The sequence below is a fragment of the Sturnus vulgaris genome, chromosome 14 (genome assembly GCF_052056855.1).
Source record: "Sturnus vulgaris isolate bStuVul1 chromosome 14, bStuVul1.hap1, whole genome shotgun sequence".
Lineage (NCBI taxonomy): Eukaryota > Metazoa > Chordata > Aves > Passeriformes > Sturnidae > Sturnus > Sturnus vulgaris.
The window spans coordinates 5,772,151-5,791,957 of record NC_142256.1 but is presented as its reverse complement, the minus strand read 5'-3'; the positions used below and the strand labels follow the sequence as shown (position 1 = coordinate 5,791,957).

The 19,807-nt window shown below is 51.5% G+C and overlaps 1 protein-coding gene and 1 long non-coding RNA gene across 3 annotated transcripts in view; one reads left to right on the top strand and one right to left on the bottom strand.

The window, feature by feature from the left end:
• Positions 1-1,489: 1,489 nt before the first annotated feature.
• LOC148222120 (uncharacterized) lies at positions 1,490-4,425 on the bottom strand. The gene is made up of 3 exons (XR_015806886.1): positions 4,214-4,425; positions 2,589-2,786; positions 1,490-2,483 (listed from the first exon to the last, which is right to left on the bottom strand). It is a non-coding gene; the product is annotated as an uncharacterized LOC148222120 (long non-coding RNA).
• FGF13 (fibroblast growth factor 13) overlaps positions 4,323-19,807 on the top strand; it is a 160,965-nt gene continuing 145,480 nt past the window's right edge. The window contains exon 1 of one of the 2 annotated variants that reach the window (XM_088173410.1): positions 4,323-4,844. In XM_088173410.1, the coding sequence (XP_088029536.1) occupies positions 4,796-4,844 (49 nt within the window). In that variant the 5' untranslated portion in view covers positions 4,323-4,795. The remainder of the gene's footprint in view (positions 4,845-19,807) is intronic. The other variant, XM_014885011.2, reaches the window with a different exon arrangement.

Sequence of the window (19,807 nt, the reverse complement as noted above, 5' to 3'; positions counted from 1 at the left end):
ACTCTATTTGTGTGTAGCAGTTGGGTTTTGGCAATCAGAAGGAGGAAGATTGTGCACAGCAAGCTGTCTGCCCAGAAAAGATCTTCTGTGCAGTGCTTGAGAGTGCTTAGGAAGAGGAATGGTAAAAATAATTTGGGGGCCAAATGGAACATCCATTGGAACAGGAACTGCTCGGGGACAGGCTGTGCTTTGGCCATGAGTTTAGTGTTTATCTCACCTGTAAATCCTCCTGGCTGTTATTGTAACACACAGCTGCTAGTACAGAAATTTGGCATTCCAGCTGAAGCAGTGGTAGGCCAGGAAATAGGGAAATGTGCAATGGATTTCTTCGGGCTGATTTTACAGGCACAACACTGCAAAACACTGGCTACTAAAGCAGACACATGCCTTGCTTGTTTTATCAACATTGAATAGATACCTCGAGATGCCAGTATGAATATTGAACTATAAATTGGAATGAGGATTAAGTACTTGCATTAGTGAGACTTTATCATGTCTGGAATCTTTAATGTAATCCTGCTCTGCCTGAATGTAGGGAGAGTTTTACTTCAGAATTAACTGGGAACACACCAGGAGCCATCGTGACAAAGCTTTAAAGGCACAATATAAGATTCCTGCAATGTGAAAGAGCAGAATCTGGACCTTTTACAAACCCCTGACTACAGAAAAGAGAAAATTTCAACCTGAGAATCAGCCAAAGAACCAAGGGAAAAGCACACTGAGGATGTCACTGCTGTATCTGTGTGAGTTCCAAAGCTCCTCAGGGGATATATGTCTCTGTAGATATTTTACAAGGGCAGGAAAAGCATGTTCATGACTCGAGTGTGTGTTTTATAGACAGACCACACAGCTGCTGCACGTTAAGCAGCAGAGTTTTGCTGTCTAAAAGCACTTAGGCTTTACAGTCTCAGATTGTTAAGTGATACTTGACTGAGGCAGGGCAGAACCTCGTGGGAGATGTTTCTGGGGGAATAAATGCCCTGAGCAGAGGCACAGCTCCGTGCAGCTCAGCTGAGCCTGCTCCCCAAGAGCCACCCCGAGCTGGGAGCGTTCAGGGAACCCAAACCTGAGCTCTGTGTGTGTGTGGCTGCTGCAGAAGCCTCGGGTTTCACTTCACACCGCAGCCTGGGAGCCTTGCTGTGCCTGGGGCACTCGTGTTTGTCCCTCTGGGAAGGAGAGCTCAGGCACCATACAAGGGTACAGATGATGCTCCAGCCATTTGTGCTGCCTGGCTTGCTGCCACTCGGCTTAAGACTCCATCCAGCCTCGGGAGCACGCTAAAGGTGTGTAATTACCACAATTTACTGACTTTACATCGTGCTCCCCCCGGCAAGGGCTGTCTTGGATTTAAACCCTCCCAGGGCACCCAGGGAACACCTAAACACTATTTACACGGACACTTCAGGTTTCTTTGTACTAAACTTCACTGAATCTTCTTCCTCTGGCTACCTGATTCACCTGGAGGCGCAGAAATTGCTGTAAACTCAGAAACTCGGAGAATGCTGTCAGTGAGAGGTTCAGGATCCCTGTCAGGGCCATGTGTGGGGAGGTTTCTGCCTGAGCCTGCCTTGCTGTGCAGTTGTTGTGAATCACTTTTGCCACCACAGCATCCGAGCACTTCTCAGCTTCCAGGGCTGGAGCTGGAAATCAAGGAGGTGACAATTTCCCCTACTATAGTGGGGAAGTGATGTACCAAGACACCGAGGCTCAGATTCACGTTTAAATATTAGTGAGTTGAAGAAATTCTGTTGCAAAGCCAGACCTGAAGTGATTCCCCTAAAATCCAGGGATGCTCGTTTCAAAGTGAGGAGGTGATGAGGGAATCTGAGGACAGAAGTCAGCACCCTGACCACAGACAGCATCTCCACGAGGGTACTCCAGCCACCAAGGCAGCTCTCAAATTAAAGGCTGTGCAAACTGTAGCTGGACTGCAATAAGCCTTCATGCAAATCCCCTTGTATTTGCCATGCACAACACAATATTTTATTACTGTTTTAACTGACACTTCTAAGCCCTGAAAACTAGTAAGGGGAAAAATGAACTCATTTTAAAACAGCAGGGTAAGCTCCCTCTGCCCACCAGCTGGTCCAATTCTTCCACAACCTGCTGGGCTGCTGCCCCCTTCCAGTGCAGTAAGTTTGAGTGTGTGGGACTCATTTTACAGTGTAATAACTATTCCTGCAGAATTGAACAGGTCCTGGCAAAGATGAGAGTGGCTCAGGTAAGGCAGGCTCGCTGTCAGCACTAGCACAGTGTTTATCAGTGACATTTGGGCTTGGAAAGATCTCAGACCAGAAGTGGGAACTGTCACTGACTCTCAGCAAAGACACTGCAAGTGCCTTTGGAAATCAGCTCCGAGTTGTATTGGGCAGCTGAAATCTCCTTGCTGGGGTTCATCAGCTACTCCTGACAGTGCTGGCTCAGCTGAAACAGAGAATCTCTCCTTCCCCATTTCACTGCCAGCTCTCTGGATTCAGTGGTCCCTGTTTGGAGAGACAGACAAGAAAATGACCAGGTTTTTAACCCCCTGGACAGTCTGTTGTGTTAAAAAACAAAGAACAGAAGAGGTTTGTGTGAAATAGACTTACAGGGAGAGCTCTGCATCTGCACTATCGTCACAGGGCTTAGTGAATCCTGGAGTCATTCTGATTGGGAAAGGCCTCTGAGATCAGCACATGTGTTAGGCAGCACTCCCACGTTCACCCCTAAGCCATGTCCCTCAGTGCCACATCTCTGTGGTTTTGAACACCTCCAGCAGTGGTGACTTCCCCATTTCCCCAGCAGTCCTGTGCAGAGCAAAGCCACTGGAGGCAGGACTGTCACCCCACTGCTGATTCTGGGCTTGAGCAGCCCCCACACCCCGACCTGCAGCTGCTCTGCAGCCTGGTGTGTGCAGGATGAGATTCCACCCCAGCCGTGTTCACTCACTCACTCACTCACTCACTCACTCACTCACTCACTCACTCACTCACTCACTCACTCACTCTCTGTCTCACTCACTCACTCATGGGCTGTTCTGAGCGAGGACACGGCGGCAGGGGCAGGGCAGGAGGGGCTGGAAAGCCGAGCTGTCCCCAGCTGTCCCTGCACGGCTGCAGCAGGGGACGGTGCCGGGCAGGAATTCGGCCCCACTAAAAATAGGGAATGCTGCTGCTGCTGTGCCGGGGACCCCCGGCGGGCAGCGGGGCACGGAGGGCACTGCCCGGGCTGCCAGCCCTGCCCGGCTCCCTCCTGCTCCCGCAGAAATCCCTCCTGTCCCCCGCCCCTAAAGGTCCCTCCGGCCGTGGGGAGGGGGGGCAGGAGGAGCCCCGAGGGTTCCCCCGGCACTGCACCGCTCGCCCTTCCCGGTGATTTATTTTGGGCTCCAAGGGTGCATCGGGTTTCTCCCGGCACCACGGCGGCCCCGGCTGAGGAAGTTTTGCCCCGCCGAGGAGAACGGGGCCAGGGGGAGGAGGGGGGCGGGACACGGCGCTCTAGTCCAGGTGAGGGGCTCTGCCAGCTCTCGGGGGTCCCGTCCTGCTCCCCGAGGGGACGGAGCGGCGGGAGGGAGGGGGTGAGAGCCGGGCCAGGGCAGCAGGGCTGGGCGGCAGCGCTGAGCGTTCGCTGCTTTGGGAACGCGATTCCCTGTGCCCCCCGTGCCCTGTGAACCCCCCGTGCCCCTGGGAACTGAAACCCGGTCATTCTGTGCCCCCCGTGTCCCTGTGAACGGGAACCCGGTCCTTCTGTGCCCCCAATGCCCTGTGCCCCGCTTGTCTCTCTGAACTGGAACCCGGTCCCCCTCTGACCCCCGTCCCCCTGTGCCCCCCATGCCCCTGTGAACGGGAACCCGGTCCCCCTTTGCCCCTGTGAATCCCCCTTTGCCCCCCGTGCCCGGCCGGCGCTCTGCTCTCCCCCGATGGCACCAACAGCCTGGGGGGCCCCCACGGGCAGAGCCGCGCTCGGCACGGGGGTGGCAGCGGCCCCCGAGCGGGGACAGCCCCGCTCCGCCCTGGGCATCGCTCCATCCCCGGGGGGCAGCGGGATGCGTGCTCCCCCCGATCCTTCCTCCGGGCCCGCTTAATGGACCCCGGTGCGGGCGATGGGGAGGGGGTGCTGGAGCCGGGGGGCTGGATCTGCCCCCCAGTCCCGCTGGATCTGCCCCCAGTCCCGCTGGATCTGCCCCCCAGCCCCGCTGGATCTGCCCCCAGCCCCGCTCGCTGCCGCCAGCGTAAACCTGCCGCCTCTTCTGCAGTGACGGGGACTCGCGTCCTCCTCCTCCTCCTCCTCCTCCTCCTATCCGCGGCTGCAGCTCTGCTGCTCCATCCCATTATTATTAGGGGAGGATGCGAAAAGAGAAAAACCCAAACCCAACACACCCAAGCAGACAGCCCCCCCCCAAGTGACGGAACCCCCCTCCCCCGCTCGGTGGGACTTGCAGGACCAGCTGCGCTTCGCTGGCCCCGGGGAGGGGAGGCAGAGCGGGGGAGGCGGGGGAAGGAGGGGGCCGGGGCCGGGCAGGCTCAGGGAATATCGCTTTTGTCTCCGGCACGGCGAGCGGCGCAGGGGCTCGGTGCTGCGGCTGCCGGAGCCCCCCGCTCCCCGCTCCGCTCCCGCAGGCTCCGAGGCTCCGCGCCGGGGAGCGGGCAGCTCGCCGGCTCCTCGTTCCCTTCCCCTTCCCCTTCTCCCGCTGTTCTTTCTGCCTTTTCGGCGTGGAGGATCCCCCACCCGCACGCACGCTGCCCCCCGCCCCACGTTCCTTTGGGTCCAGCCGGAATTCGCGACGCTCCCGGGGATTTTCCCACCCAAGCTGGGGTCTATGAGCGGGAAGGTGATCAAGCCCAAAGAAGAGAAAGATGCTTCCAAGGGTAAGGCAGGCGCAGCCGCCCCCGTACCCGGCTCGTTCCCCGGCCCGACCGCGGGCAGCACCGACCTTACCGGGCCGGGAGGGGGGCACGGCTCGGGGGGCAGCGCCGGTCCGGGGGGACCCGGCTCGGGAGGGAGCGGCGGCACCGTGCCCGGCACCCACGGCACCCACGGTACCCACGGCACCCACGGCACCCCGGGCACCCGGCACGGCTGCGGGGCCGCTCAATGCGGCACCGGAGCCCCCCGGGCCCCGCCGGGAGCGAGCGAGGGAGCGGCTCCGGGCCGGGCCGGGGGTGCTCGGGGCTGCGGGGAGACATCGCCATGGAGACACGGGGAGGGGGCTGACCGGCACCGGGGCTGGGCACGGGGCTTTCCCCGGCCCGCTTCGCCCCGGGCCCGCCGTGCGGGGGGCGTGCGGTGCCGGGCTGCCCGCGCCGGGGACACGGCCGGGGCTGCGGGGGGTCCGTGCCGGGGTACAGGGTCCCTTTTGGGGTATGGGGGTCCCTTTTGGGGTATGGGGGACCCTGCCGGGGTGGCACAGGTGGCAGTGGCAGTGTCCGTGTCCCCCCGTGCCCATCCCCGGTCGGGCTGCGGGCGGTGCGGGGCTCGCTGTCCCCGGGGCTCGGTGTCCCCCCGGTGTCCCCGGTGCTCGCTGTCCCTCCGGACTCGCTGTCCCCGGTGTCCCCGGTGCTCGGTATCCCCCCGGTGTCCCCCCGGTGTCTCCGGTGCCTGCTGTCCCTCCGGGCTCGCTGTCTCCGGTGCTCACTGTCCCCATGGTTCGCTGTCCCACGGTGTCCCCTCGGTGTCCCCTCGGTGTCCCCGGTGCCCGCTGTCCCTCCGGACTCGGTGTCCCCCCGGTGTCCCCCAAGGCTCGCTGTCCCCCGGTACCTGCTGTCCCCCCGGTGTCCCCCCGGTGTCCCCGGTGGTCCCCGCACCCCCGTGTGTGGTCTCTGACCGGGCGTCCCCGAAGCACCAAAACCTCCTCAATATTCACCGGTGCTGTAAAACCGAGTGGGACACTTCCCTGTCGCTCACTTTGTTGGCAGCCTGAGAGGCCGAGTCAAAACAATACAGCCTTTATATCTTGATAAAAAGCTTTTCGGTTTCATGATTTTGAAAATTTATGTTTAACACTTTGCAAAGCCTTTTCTTTTTTCTCTTTTTTCTTTTCTTTTCTTTTCTTTTCTTTTCTTTTCTTTTCTTTTCTTTTCTTTTCTTTTCTTTTCTTTTCTTTTCTTTTCTTTTCTTTTCTTTTCTTTTCTTTTCTTTTCCTGTGAGTTTTTTCCCCAACTCTGTCTTTCCCCTACTTACTATGTTCTGTCTCATGTCCAAATCCTTAGCGTTTGCATGACATTTTTTTTTCTCAGCAACACAACCAACTTCACTCCTTAGATGCATTGCAAAACCTTACTATTTTCTGGATAAATATGGTTTGCCTTTACATTATGTTCATTGAAGTTGAGTTGTTTTTGATTTTCTTCCATGGTGGCCTTCCTCGCTGTATTGCGCTTTAAATAATTTATTAAGCGGTGCAGAACAAAAGATTCCCGCCTTTGAGGAATTATTTTGCATGATTTAGAACCGTGTTACAACCGTCAACAAACAGAAATTGCCATACTTACGCTCTGCTTGCCCCAAAACTTGTTTTTTTAAAAAAAATCCAGCTTACGTTTTCCATTTTGTGCTGCGATGACAAGTTTTAATGACACACTGGTGTCAGAAATTGCCGTGCAGGCAGTTGGAGCCCGGTGGGACAAAGGCGTTTGTGTGTCATGAGTCAGGGATGCGAGGCTGTGATGTCAGTGCTGCCAGGGTACCAGGAGGGGAATATTCCCCGGCTCCCAGTAAAAGCTCTTGGTGCTCCTCTGCTTCCAGGAGCTGCTCCCCGAGCTCACATCCAAACTTTGCTGCGTTTTCTCCGAGCGAGGAGGAAGCTTTAGGTGCAGCAGGAGGGGCTGGTGCATGTGTGAGGTGCTTTGTGAGTCACGGGTAGCACCTGGGAAATCTAAAAACCTGGGTTTTTAGGAAGGCTCCGGAGACGGAGCTCATCTATGGACTGCGTGGTTGTCTTCAGCCTCTTGAGTTGTAGATGAAAATAGGAAATGATTTTTCCTCTGAGCCACCTGAATTCTCTTTTGGTGATTTCAAGTGTTAATACTCTTGAATGGCAATGTTTAACTTGGCTCCAGCCACAGTAAATCCAGGCAGTGATGGGTGGGTTTCTGTTCGATTTTTTTGGTTTGGTTGGGGTTTTTTATACCATAAATCAGTAATTTGTCTGGAAGGGATGGGATACCATTTCCTGCATTTTCCTGCAGTTGTACTGTGGCACTGGAGTCCTGAGAGAAAAACCTGTGTGGTTTTGGGTTAGTTAACCCCTCTTTCAAAGAACAACATAATCATGTTTTGTGTTTTATTTAATATGATTTTATATGAGTAGTTTATTGTGGTGCTGGTTGCTGTACCCATTCTGTAAGGTAACAGGATGTGGTTTCAATACCTGCTGTAAATGCAGGTGTCCCAGGCTGATGTTTGCCTAAAAAACGAGGAATGCTTCTCAGTGAGAGCTGTGCCACTTTTCTTAGTGCTGCACCTTCCCTGGGCATTGCAGGGTCACACCTGAGGTCACACCTGGCTGTAGTTCTGGACAGAATTTGGGGAGAGCCGCGTTCAGCCCAAATGCAGGAGCTGTGCTGTGGAAGTTGTTGAAAGACTTTCTTCAATTGGCTTTTGGGCTGGGTCTTTTTAGAAAAAACTGTTTTGTACAGAGCCTTGAAAGGCCATGGATTTTGGTGGGAATAAACACAATCTGGAGCAGGTTAACTGCCTTGCAGTGGATGGTTGCAGTTAAATTATGCTTTTGTAAAGTTTGGGGTGGTGTCAGTGGAGTTCTGTTACAGAAGTATCAAAATCTATTTTTAATTAAAATTGTTCAGGTTTTTCAACTTTTTTTCTGAAGCCAAAGAGGAGAGTAACTGCGTGCTGTAGAGTGTGCTGGTCCCTCTTGTAATCCTGCCTAGAAAGCCCAGTGATGGCTGTGTATTAATTGTCTGCCTGCTTTTAAAAGTGGCTGTGGACATTGGAGAATTATCTACCCTAATATTAAACAAAGCTCATGGATTAACAGAACAAAGTCAGGGATGTGCAGCTTTACTTTCTGCAGGATGCTGCATTAACTGGGAGTGTGTACCTGTAAGATTATGGCAGGTGATGGCATTGATTTCCCCTCCTCCCTGCCTTTTCAGGCTGTGTGAGGTGCAGGGTGCTGTGAGCCCAGGTGCCCTCCCAAAGGCACACGGGCTGTGCTGCTGCTCCAGGCTGGTTCCAGGGAGCAGCCTGTCCCCTCTGCCCTGGGACAGGTGTCCTGTCCCTCCGTGTAGGTGTAGAAGATGAGATTCCAGGTGAGCTTGCCCTTGACAGTCACGGTTGTACTAATTACCAAAGAATAGCCTTGCCCTTAATGGGTCAGAGCTGTGACTAATAAAGAGAAATGTGGTAAAAGGAGTGGGTGGGCTGGTTAGGGGAGCCTGAGGCAGAGGAACTGGAGGAGGTGGAAGAGCCCTGAGGAACAAGGACCTGAAGGAATGCTGTGAGGTTAATAAGGATCTGCAGGTACACCCTGAAGGTGCTGAAGGAATGCTGTGGGGTCAGTGGGGGTCTGAAGGTGCTGAAGGAATGCTGTGGGGTCAGTGGGGGTCTGCAGGTACACCCTGAAGGTGCTGAAGGAATGCTGTGGGGTCAGTGGGGGTCTGCAAGCACACTCTGTGCTCGATGCTTGCAGTCAGAGTTGGGTGAGGTGAAGGCTTGTGGTCAGAGTCTGCAGACTGATACTTGCAGTCAGAACCCAGCAAGAAATAACCTGCCTTCAGTCAGAGGAAACCTGCTCTGGGGGTTTGCTGCAGTCACTCTGTGATGAGTTGGAGTCAGGGTGGATAAGCTGTCATGGGAATTCACCAGGACCCTTTTTGTGTTGGTGCATGAGTCTGTGTCTTGGCTCATTCCTACCCCTAAGGAGAGCTGAGCTGCAGCTCTCCTCACTGTGCCCGGGGGCAGCAGCAATGTGAGAGCCTGGAGAAGAACAGCTCAGCCTCCCTCCGTGGTCACTGAGGGTTGGGGGCAGCTCTGGGTGCATTCCCAGCCCAGCACTGGTCTCTGATGGTTGGACTGGGAGCAGCTCTGTGCTCAGGACGTGCCCCAGGTGCATTCCCAGCCCAGCAGAGCAGTTCCCACCAGGCAGGTTCTTGTTCTGCCAGGAGCTGTGCCCAGAGCCTCAGGTGTGCCAGGGCACTTTCCCCAAAAGTCTGTGCCTTGCACTTCGGGCACAGTGCATGGAGTGTCCCCATGGGTCCCTGGGGCTGTACCCCCGTAACCTGTTCTGAATTACATGCTCTTTATTTCCTATTTGGGGGCGGTCTGGGGGGCAGTGGGAGAATATTGGGCACTGCAGAGGGAGCTGAGATGTGCTGCAAGCCCTGGGCCTTGGAGGGCTCGTGCTGGCTGCTGTCACAGCCAGGCTCCTTCCAGAGGCTGCTGTGAAATTTGTGTGGCTGCTCTGGGCAAAGTCAGGAGCTGGAGCAGAGAGTCTCAGACTTAATCTGAGGAATGGATTCATCTGCATTTGTTTTTCTTTTTGCTAAGGGGATTGTGTACTCTTGGCTTCCCCATCGAAGCAGGTGCAGGGGGATCTTTTCCTGTCACCATGAGGAACTTGGACAGCTTTTGTCACCTCAGCCATAAGCAGTGAGAAAATGCAGAGTGTATTTTCTTCCACAGAAAGCAAAACAGGAGCACTTTTGAAGCTGAAAGCTTCTAATCTGAGAAGAGTGTGTTGAAATAGTGACAGTAACAGTGAAGACTTTGGAAGTACAGGTACTATTCTAATTCAGTGACAGCAGAAAACAAAGCACTTAGAGAAATCACTTGGCAGGAAAAATAGAAGTCAGAATTTTGAGATATCTATTACTGCTTTTCCTGGCTTTATAGGAATATAGTATAATGCAGCTTATGATTGAAAGGTCTGGAGAAAAGCTGACAAAAATAAAGAAGCTGATCTCAACAGTTATATTTCTATAGTACTGAATCATGAGAATGTAACTTACTTGAGAGACTGAGGAGGAGCAGAGTGTAAGCTGACCACGTCTTGGTCTGAGTCCACAGAATCAAAATTAGCAGCAAGTGCAGCCCTGGCTGGGAAGGGGGAAGGGAGCACAGTGCCTCAAGTGCTGCTTGGCCAGCTCGGGTCACAGGCAGGCGTTCCTTTGTCTTTTTGTCAGGAATTTGGGTGCCAGATCTTCTGCCTTTCAGCCCCAAATCCTCACCAAACTTGAGCAGCAGCTGTGGTTTGGGGTAGGAGCTTGGGGATCCGTCCAGGCAGATGTTTGCCAGCAGCAGATTGGGTCTTTTCGTGGTCAATTGGTGCTATTGACTGGCTCATCACAACTTGTGTCCGTGTTATAAACAGTGAATGGCACCAGAGAACGAGCACTGAACACAAGGCTTTTGTTTTGCTCGCTGCACGCTAGAAATCCGTGAGTCTCCTGTCCGAGGTTCCAGATTTCACCTTGCTCAGGTTCCTGCATGCCCACCGGACAGGGGATGTGCCTGTGCCCTGTCCCACCCTGGCTGTGATGCTGCAGCTCCCAGTGCCTTCTCTGTGCCTGCCTGAGCCACTGCCTCTCATTAGTGGGTGGTTGTTAATGTGCCCATGAGAGGAATATTTACAGTAACTCCCTCCTGTTCTGACTCATGATCTGGGGCTGCCACAAACGACAGTAACTCTTCTAAAAAGAAATATCCTTCCCTCTCAATCCCAAGACGGTGGCCTCTCACATATGTTGATAAAACGTCAGCAACTAAAAAGTGGAAGCAGTCTTGAGAGCCAAATGCCAGCACATTCCTGATGCTCTTGAATGATTTTCAGCGTTGAGGAAATCCACAGCAAGACAGGATTTTCAGGGACAGGCTCTGGGGTTTGTCACAGCGTTGGTTCCTGTGTGGCTGCTGTCCATGTTGAAGGCAGTAAAAGTCATCTTTTTTTTGTTTCTAGAGGAAAACATAATAATAGTTGCTTCTTGGCAGATGCCAAATCTCATCTTCAAAGTAAAATCTCGGAGGCAGATGAAGCCTGGAGGGTGAGCAGCCCCACAGAGCATTGCTGCAAAGGGAGGAGCAGCAGCAGATAAAGGAGAACCTGCACGGCTTGGGCTGCTGGCATCTGGGCTCTGTGGCCACCCCAGCACTTGTCATTAACTGTCTTTGTGCCATTAACTGCATTTCTGTCATTTCCTGCATTGGTGCCATTTGCTGTATCTCTGTCATTAACTGCATTTCTGTCATTAACTACACTGGTGCCATTTACTGTATTTGTGTCATTTCCTGTGTTTGTGCCATTTACTGGCATGTCCTGCAAGGCTCTGTCTTACCCCTGTGCTTTGGGAGTTGGTGCTGCAGGGTGGCCTCGGGTCAAGAAATGTTCATTTTCTGCTTGTGTTCGTCGCTGTGTGCTGAAGGCACAGCTCACAGGTGGATGAGCACTTCCTTAGGGGTGACCACAGGGCCAGTCCTGCCCCTCCATCTCCTGCAAGCAGTGAATCCCTGCTTTTATAAAATCCTCTGTAAATCTGGAGGTGTCCTGTGTGCAAACAAAACGTTTGTAACCCGGAGAGAGGACAAGCCTCCCATCCTGGACAGCCTCTAGCTGGGCGTTTTCAGAGCAGGATTTTTGTGTTCTGTGGTTTCACATCTCCTCGGTGGGACTGAAGGTTTTTTACCCCTCCTGTCCCTCTTAGCTGAGCCTGGCTCTAGGGCTCGTGTAGCCCAAGCTGTTTTCCTTTGCTCAGCTCCCTCATTTGACCTAACAAAATTCCCTGCTTTTACCAAAACGTGTCTTGGTCAAGCTTACATGAAAATACATGTTAAAAACCGAAATGAGACAGCTGTATTATCTATGTTATTTACAGTAATCCTTTTATTTTTGTGTGTGGTATCTTGGGTAAAGGGTTTCCTTGAATTGCCCGGCCTGGGTTTGTGCTCAATATTTGTATTGTGTTGCCGAGTGAAATGAAGACAAAAATAATTTGAATTGCACCCTCGGGCAGGTAGCAATTCAGCTCTTTTCATGAAGAGAGTGTAAAGTGAGACTGTTCTCCACTTAATTAGTTTTGTGAGAGTGATGTATAAGGCAAGGTCAGTGCTAAAGGAGGAAAGGGCTGGCATGGATTGAACACTGCTTACGTTGTTTGAATAATTAGAGCATCACTGTGAGGTGGGAGGGAGCAGAGGACAGAAATGAAGTGGGAAGAAGAGATATTCCTGAAATAGCAATCGAATTGCCATTGATCTGGGCTGCATTACATGTACACAGCTCAGGATTGACTAAATCCGAGCTGGTGGTGCTTTGTTACCTGGGCACTGGTGGTGCTTGCAGCTGAAATGAGGGTGTATTTATAGAGATCACTGCTCTGGGGCCCAGGGAGGCTCTAGGTGCTTTTCACAACCTGGGGCTTGGCATGACTGATACGAGGCTGCTTTAAGAATAAATTATTTAACCAGTGCTCGATACCTGTGCTTTTAGTTCCCCCCCAATTTCGGATGAATTTGTTGTGTCAGTGGGGTCAGATCACGGGGGAGTCCTCACCTGGCTGAGTGTTCTGCAGGTTTTTATTTTGGGTGGCACCGTGTGAAGTGAAGCTGTGTAGAAGCTCCTGGTTTTGTTCTTCCAGCACTTACCCGTGGTGGGTTCCTTCCTCTTCCCTCGTGTCCTCAGCACTCATTGCTGCTGCCCACAGTGCTCGGGCACCTGAGGCTGGATTTCCTTCCACACATTATCAGTCGAATTGCTCACACAGAAACATTTTCCCGTGGATTTACATCTGCTGTGGAGTTCTGTGCAGTTACTTTTTATGTTCACACACACGGTTTGTCCAAGTGGTGCTGCAGTGCTGCCTGGGCAGTGCTAAACGTTGGAATTGTGTTCCACACAGGGCTCCGAGCTGCTGTCATTCACACTTTGTTCCTCCCAGGGCAGCAGCAGAATGAGAAACCAGGATGGACCCGATTGTCACTGCAAGCCATCGGCGCTTCTTGTGGGGTGCAGAGCTGGAGCACCTGGTGTGTGAAATCAAGATGTGGAGGTGTTTTTGGGAGTTGTGCTGCTGGGAATCACAGGGGTGTGCATTTCCTAAGGGAACCGGGGTTTGTCTGAGCCCATCCCGTGGTGCAGATGTGGAAATGTTATTTTTTTTCCTGCTGGGAAGGAGCTCGGGCTCAGCCACGCTGCTGGACGGTCAGAGCAGCTCTGTCATGTGCTCTGCTTTACGTTTCTTCTCATCTTGCACAGCAGTGACTGAACCTTCAGACGGCCAAAAATAGCAGGCTGCTTTCAAGTGATTGGGCAAGGAGAGCTGGAGTGACTTTCATCTGCTCTGCTGTGCCCCGTGTTTGCTTTCTGGGGAAAGGATATTGGGTTTCGTTTGTTGTGGCAGAACTCAATAAAAGGTGGTCAAAGTGAAGTAAATCAAAAAAGATCAAATGGCAAAGCTCCTCTTGGTCCCCTCGTGGGGAGGCTCCAGCAGCAGAATGTCAGAATCTGCAGCTGAAAGGAGATTTTTGGGGAGAGGTGTGACCTGTTCAGACCCTCTGGGGTCAGGACACAGCCTGGCCAGGGAGGCTGATGGAGGAATATCAGCTTTGGTGCTGGAGCCTGGCTGGTGACACACAGAGCTGTGGCACTGAGCCCCTGGAGATGCAGTTCCTTGGCTGGGGTTTTTGTTTTGGGGTTGGGTTTCATGTTGTTTTTTTTTGGTTTTGGTTGTTTTTGTTTTTTTCCCAGATTATCAGTGCAAACCCCAGTTTTCAAGTTCTGTTTGTGTGATTGTGTGCTTGGGAGGAATTTCTATCACATGATCTCTGGGATGTTTGGGTTAGTCTAAATAAATCTTTTCATCAGGGGTATCCCATTAGTAGGTGATGGAGAGCAGTGAAAGCTTTACAGGCAGTGATCCAGTGACTCCTGTACAGGGAGGGAGCAGCAGGGAGCACAGGAGAAAAACTTCTTTTCCCTGGTAGTTCGTTTAAGAACAGTAGATGCTCTCGTTTGGGGATGCTTAATTTAAGTGGCAGCAATTAATGAATGTAGAGGAGAAAAGGATTTTGCAGAGCTGTGAAAGTTGTCAGTTCTTTTCATGGCAACTTTCAGGGTTTAAAAGTTTGAATTTGTTTCCCTATTGGGATATGAGCAAAACTTGAGGTTACTCAGGAAAAGCAGAGTCCCACTGGAGCTGTTTGAAGGAAAAAGATTTTTTCAGGTTTTCCATCCCTGTCCTTGTTCCACCCTTGCTCTGAAAAGGCCTCCTGTCAGAACTGAGATGTTTTAGCCAGACTTTTGAGTATGATCAGAAAAATTAGTTAGGCTTTTCTGAGCAATGTTAGGAAGAGGTTTTGAACTGTATAACAGCTGAAGAAAAGGCAGGGTTTCGAGTCAGTGCCTTTTGGTCTGGAAGTGTCTGGGTGTTATTTCACTCCACATTAGATCATGAAGGATGAAATTTAAATTGCTTTATGGAATGGATAAGAGGTGCCAGGCTGAGAATGGAAGTGGGGGGAAGTGTGGTGCAGTGGCAGGGGAAAGCAAATTGTGTGAGACTCTGAACGATGGAAATTGAGCTTTGGGAAGCCTCTGGAGAGCACAGGGAAGCTGAGGAATGCCATGGAAGAGGGGATTTATGGGCATAACTGGCAGTGATGTAAGTGCAGTGAAGGCACTCGGGTTTGGCAGCCTGGAATGGTGCAGAGCAGATGTGACAATCTGTCCTGCCAGGTGCCAAACATCTCTATTTCCATTCACCCCAAACCTGGGAGTGCTCAGTTTGGGCCCTGTCAGTGAGTGCTGGATATTCTTGTCATGCCGTGTGAGTCTCACAAATTCACCTCAAATGCGTTTCAGGAGGAGCCACTGGGCGTGGGGGAGTGTGAGAGTGACAAAAGGTTTGTAAAGGAAAGGGAGCAGCTGGCAGGCTCTGGTGCTGTGCCAGGGTCCTGTGGCACTGACAGTGCCCTGCTCTTCCTTCCCACACCTGGGAGCATCTCTGCCCCCAATTCATCTGCACCCACTGAAACTCTTCTTTGAAATGGCTTTGCTTAAAGTGCTTCTGTCTCCTGGGTCAGATCTCTTATTGCTCTTTGGGCATTCTCAACTGTCCCTGTGCCTGGTTTGAATAACCACGGATGGCTCACCCTTGTTTATTTGGGTGGCACCTTACAAAGAGCTGAGCCAGAGCTGTCCTGCAGGTCTGAAACGCGATTTGTGCTGCTCAGTGTGAGCCCTGCTGAATCAGATCCTCAGTGGAAATGTGATCTGCTTTGCATTTCATAGTGCTGACTGCTGTTGTGATGAATATTTTGAATATTTGCTCCCTTTATTATTTTTTTTTTTTTTTTCAGTTTTTCTCCTTATAAAAAGTGTGTGTGGGGTTGTGCTGAATCAGTGTTCTAAGATAATCCTGAATATTGCTACAATGAACTGTAATTTTGAGGCTTGGTTCTGCAGTGTGGGGTTTGTGTGTGTCGAGGAACTGCCATGGCAATTCCAGCAAGTTCAACAGCGACTGAAACATGTAAGAGAAACAGATTTGGGTCCTGAAATCTCATCTTTGAGCAGCAGCAAACGGTGTTGGTGGATGGAAGGGAGCAGAATCCTGTGTTCAGTTTGCACAGACTGCCTGGAGGGTGCTGGGAGCTGCAGCAGGGAGGTTCGAGGTTTTGCCCCATCCTGGATGTCCCTGAAGGCAGCTGCTGCCTCTCCAGTTCTGCTGTATTTTGGTTCCTTGTGCTTCAAAACTCGGCTTTGGGAATTACACTGTAGAATTCAGTCTCTTGCATTATCTTCATCCTTTCCTTATTTATGTTTTGCCTTTATTCACAAGCATAAGGGTTATTGACTCAAAGGTCTTGAAGGACCGTTAACACCTTGGTAAATATGGTGTGAATGAAGAGTCTTTAAAAGGTGGTGGCATCGGTTTTTGACCCAGTCAAAATACCAGCCCAGAGCGTGGAAATGTTATTTTTGTGTGCATTTTGTGTTCAGTATTCAGCTGTGCTGTGTGATGTCTGTGTTTTGTATTGAGGGAATGGCTGATGCTGTATAAATTTATAAATTCGAATGCTGCTGTGATCAGTTTATTGATGCCATGGAGCATGGCTGTGCTTGCAGGCTCTCAGCCCTGGCCACACTGACACGAGCCATCCCTGGGCCAGCTGCTGACCAGCTGGGCTAGCACAGCTCTCAGAGCACCGGCCAGTTCCAGGCTTAAAATCAAACCGTGGCAAGAGCCCAGAGCTGCCTTTGTTCCTGAAATCCCACAGCAGTGAGGCAGGCTGCCCCAGCCTGCCCAGCTTTATTTCCCATTTATATTCTCATTTATTCCTTGCTCACTGACTTGAGTAAATCAATTAAAGCCTGGGAGTGAGTGTAGCAAGGCTTTGACGTGAGGTAATTGATCAGGAACGTGCAGACACAGGAGGAAGGCGTGGGACAGGCTTTGAATTAGAAGAATGGAACGTGATTTTTAGTTTTTTTGGTTTTTTTTTTTTTTGGTGTGGTGGTAGCTGAATTCCCATCCTGTGTAGTGCCAGGCTGCTCTCTGTGCTGTGCTCTTCAGCACTGCCCTTTGCTCATATCCAGGTTGATCTTTTTCCAGCCAGTCCTTTTGGAAACATTTCATCATTTCATCTGGGACGAGCTTAAGGATGGGAACCTCAAAATGCGAAGACTCTCAGTTGTCCACCTCTTTCTGTAGGCTAATGAAGTTCACTAATTAATGATTCCCTGCACCTTGGCTGCCCCTGGGAGCTGGTGGTCCCTTTGCAGTTCCTCTGAGGGGTCTGTCCCCACAAGCTGGGGTGACAAACATGTGAATTGTGCTGCTCCAGGTGCCCCAGGAGCCTGCAGGGCTGGCTGGGGGGCACTGGGGCTGCAGCTGGAAGGCAATGAGCCTTGCCAGGGTTTCCTGCAGAAAACGGGACAAGCCCAGAAGGGCCAGGGCAGTGTGGGCAAGGCTCCCACAGCATCACCTGTGTGTGAGCAGGGCCAGCAGAACCAGCTCGTCTCTCATCACTGTTCAGAGATTTATAGAGTTGATTTTAGGGATTTATAGAGGTTTTTAATTCGATTTATGGAGCTGTAACCGTTCCTGGCTCTTGTTTTTGGATCCCAGAGCAGCTCAGGCAGTGTGGGAGCTGTTGGGATTGATGAGCTGTGTGTGATCCCAAACCCACAGCGAGGGCAGCTTTTGCTCCCTGCAGGCTCTCCCCTTTCAGGCACTGGTGCAAAGCAGCGTTGCTGAATCTTATTTTTAACTTCTGTCCTCTGTGCTGTTTTTGTTGTTGCTGTTTGATCGTTTGGGGTTTTTTTTTACCTTTGGAGCCCCGTGTCAGGGGTCATGGTCTGTCGCAGCAGCTTGTGCTGTGTGTTTATTCTGCTGGGGTTGATGATCCCAGTTTTTCCTCTCTGCTTGCCCAGGTGACAGGACTTGCTGTCCATGAAACACCCACAGTGGTCTCTGAGGTGCTTTTGTCATCTGCTCGTTGAGAACATTTTTTTCTGGGAACATTTGGTTTAAACTGCTTTGTAAAAAATATTCTTTATTGACTATGTGTCGTTGCACCTTTTTTTTTTTTTTTTTCTTTTTTTTCTTTTTTTCTTCCTGGTTTTATTCTTGCCCTGGGCCAGCCTTGCTGTCAGACAGGAGAGGGAAGTTGATGCAAATCCTGTGCCCGTGGTGTGGACCAAGCTCTGTGTGCCTGTGTCATTATTAATGCCTTCTTTCATCTCCTCGAGCCCCTTCCCTGTCTCACTGACAGCTAAATTGGAAACCAACTGCAGCTCTGCTCTGAGGCTTTGCCCGAGGTGCCAACAATCGACTAAAACTGACTCAGATCATGATTTTAATTGGTTTGGTTTTTGCCAGTGGCTTCAGAAAGAAAGCAAGCAGCTATTTTAGTCCTCCTTCATCCTCGGTCAGTTTTATTAATCTGTCTGTGGTTGTACAAACCTGGGAGGCTTTGGGGGGTGCTGGAGCTGCTGCATTGCTGGGCTGGGTTCTGGTGGGCACCAGTGTGAGGGCACATGGTCCTGGGTGCTCTGAGGAGCTGTTTTCCTGTTCGAGTGCAGCCATTCGAATGCCAGTTTTTTATTTTGGTTGCAGTTGTTGTGGCTGTGGTGTTTTTTCTCCTTGCTGGCTCTCACTTTGAGAGCCAGGGGAGATAACTGAGCAGGCACAGGGGTGAGTGTGGCATGGGCATGAGTGAGGTGTTTGTGCTGTTCTGCTGTGGGACAGGAGCAGGCAGGGTTCAGCTTCATTTTTCATGCTTTGGTTCCCTGGCAAACCCCGAGGTGCAGGAAGGATTCCCGTGTGCAGGCAGTGAATGATGCTTGCACTCAGCTTTGGTGCCCGAGGCATTTCCAGGGTGTCCCCAAGACTCTGCTCTGCTCCTGCACACACATCCCTGCTCTGAGAGGACACAGAACCTTCCTGCAGCCCCTCCTGCCTCCCCAGCTGCTCTTCACTGCTCTCCTGGCTGGGCTGGTGGAACAAATCACGGCAGAATTGTTTGAATATCAAAACAACAGCGACATCCCGAATAGAATGTGTGGAGTTAAAAATATGCAAGCAGCTTTTTCTTTGTGTTCATAAAGCTCATAAAAGTTCATAAAGTTCATAAAGGGTGCAGGCTTTGGCTCAGCTTGACGTGGTCTGAGTGTCCCTTCAGTCTGAGGCTGGGTCTGTTGAAGCTCGAATGAAATGTGATCAACAGCAGAGTCCACTCAGGTTAATTTGAAGTTTATGTCCTTTCCACAAAACGTATTTGTTCAATTACATTGCCTGCTAATTGTGTTTCTGGGCAATTTCTTGCAGAGACCTATAACTGTGTGTTCTTGATGTGAAAGCTGCATTATTCTCTCAGGAAATGATCAGTTGGTGACGTCCTGGGCTCAGCTCTTTGCTGCCTGCTCTTTGCCTCTGTGGCAAAACCTGAATTTTAGTGATAGAGGAGAACTTTGCTGTTTATTCTCTCTTTTATGACAGAGGTGTTCACTGGAAGCCCTTTCCTTGCAAATGGATGGATTGGTTGTGATTATTTTTTCCCCTACCCTGAGTTATTTAAAAAACATCATTTATCATGAAATTTTGGGTGCTATTGAAAGAGCACCAAACTGAAATAGCTGTGGGCTATGCAGTTCATTATTAGAAGGCTCTTCTGAACCAGAAAACTACAATTCTGAAACACAAATCCTGCTGACTGGTGCTGGACTCTGGAGCTGGAGGAGTTTGTGCTTTCCTGCTGTGTGCAGAGCATCTTCTCTCCCGGCCTCATCAGGAAAGGCAGCTTTGGAGGGAGTACAAATCCTTTCCAAGCTGCTGCTGAGGCCAGAGGCAGCTCTTGATTTTCCTGATATTAGTGGGCTGAAATGGAAAATGGGAAGCCTTGATGGGGCCGGTGAGTTGGCAAAAAATTCAGCCTTTAAATTATGGTTTGGCACCACAAAATGCTGCTGGCACTGAGGCTCCTGGGGCATGGGAGGCAGAACCCACTCCTCCAAGAAAAGTTGATTTCTTTTTCCTGCATCAATATTTATGAATTTTCCCCTGGCACCCTCCAGGCAGCAGTGACCCAGTTTTAGGGTTCTGGGTATTTCTGGGAGACGGGGGTGAGGATAAAATTCGGGTATGGATGTGGTGCTCAGGGCACTTGACAGATCCGTGGCTCTGGATCCCCTGGGGGTGTCGTGTGCTGGGAGTTGTGTTCAGCAGCGTTTGGGAGGTGTCAGCAGAAGGACAGGGGTGACACTGAAGGTTCTCTGTGGCCACAGCCTGGGCTGCTCCTGCCCCCTCCACTGCTCCAGGTTCATGGGAGCTGCCTCAGGCAGCAGCAGGACACAGTGGTCATGGAGAGGGGATTTCTA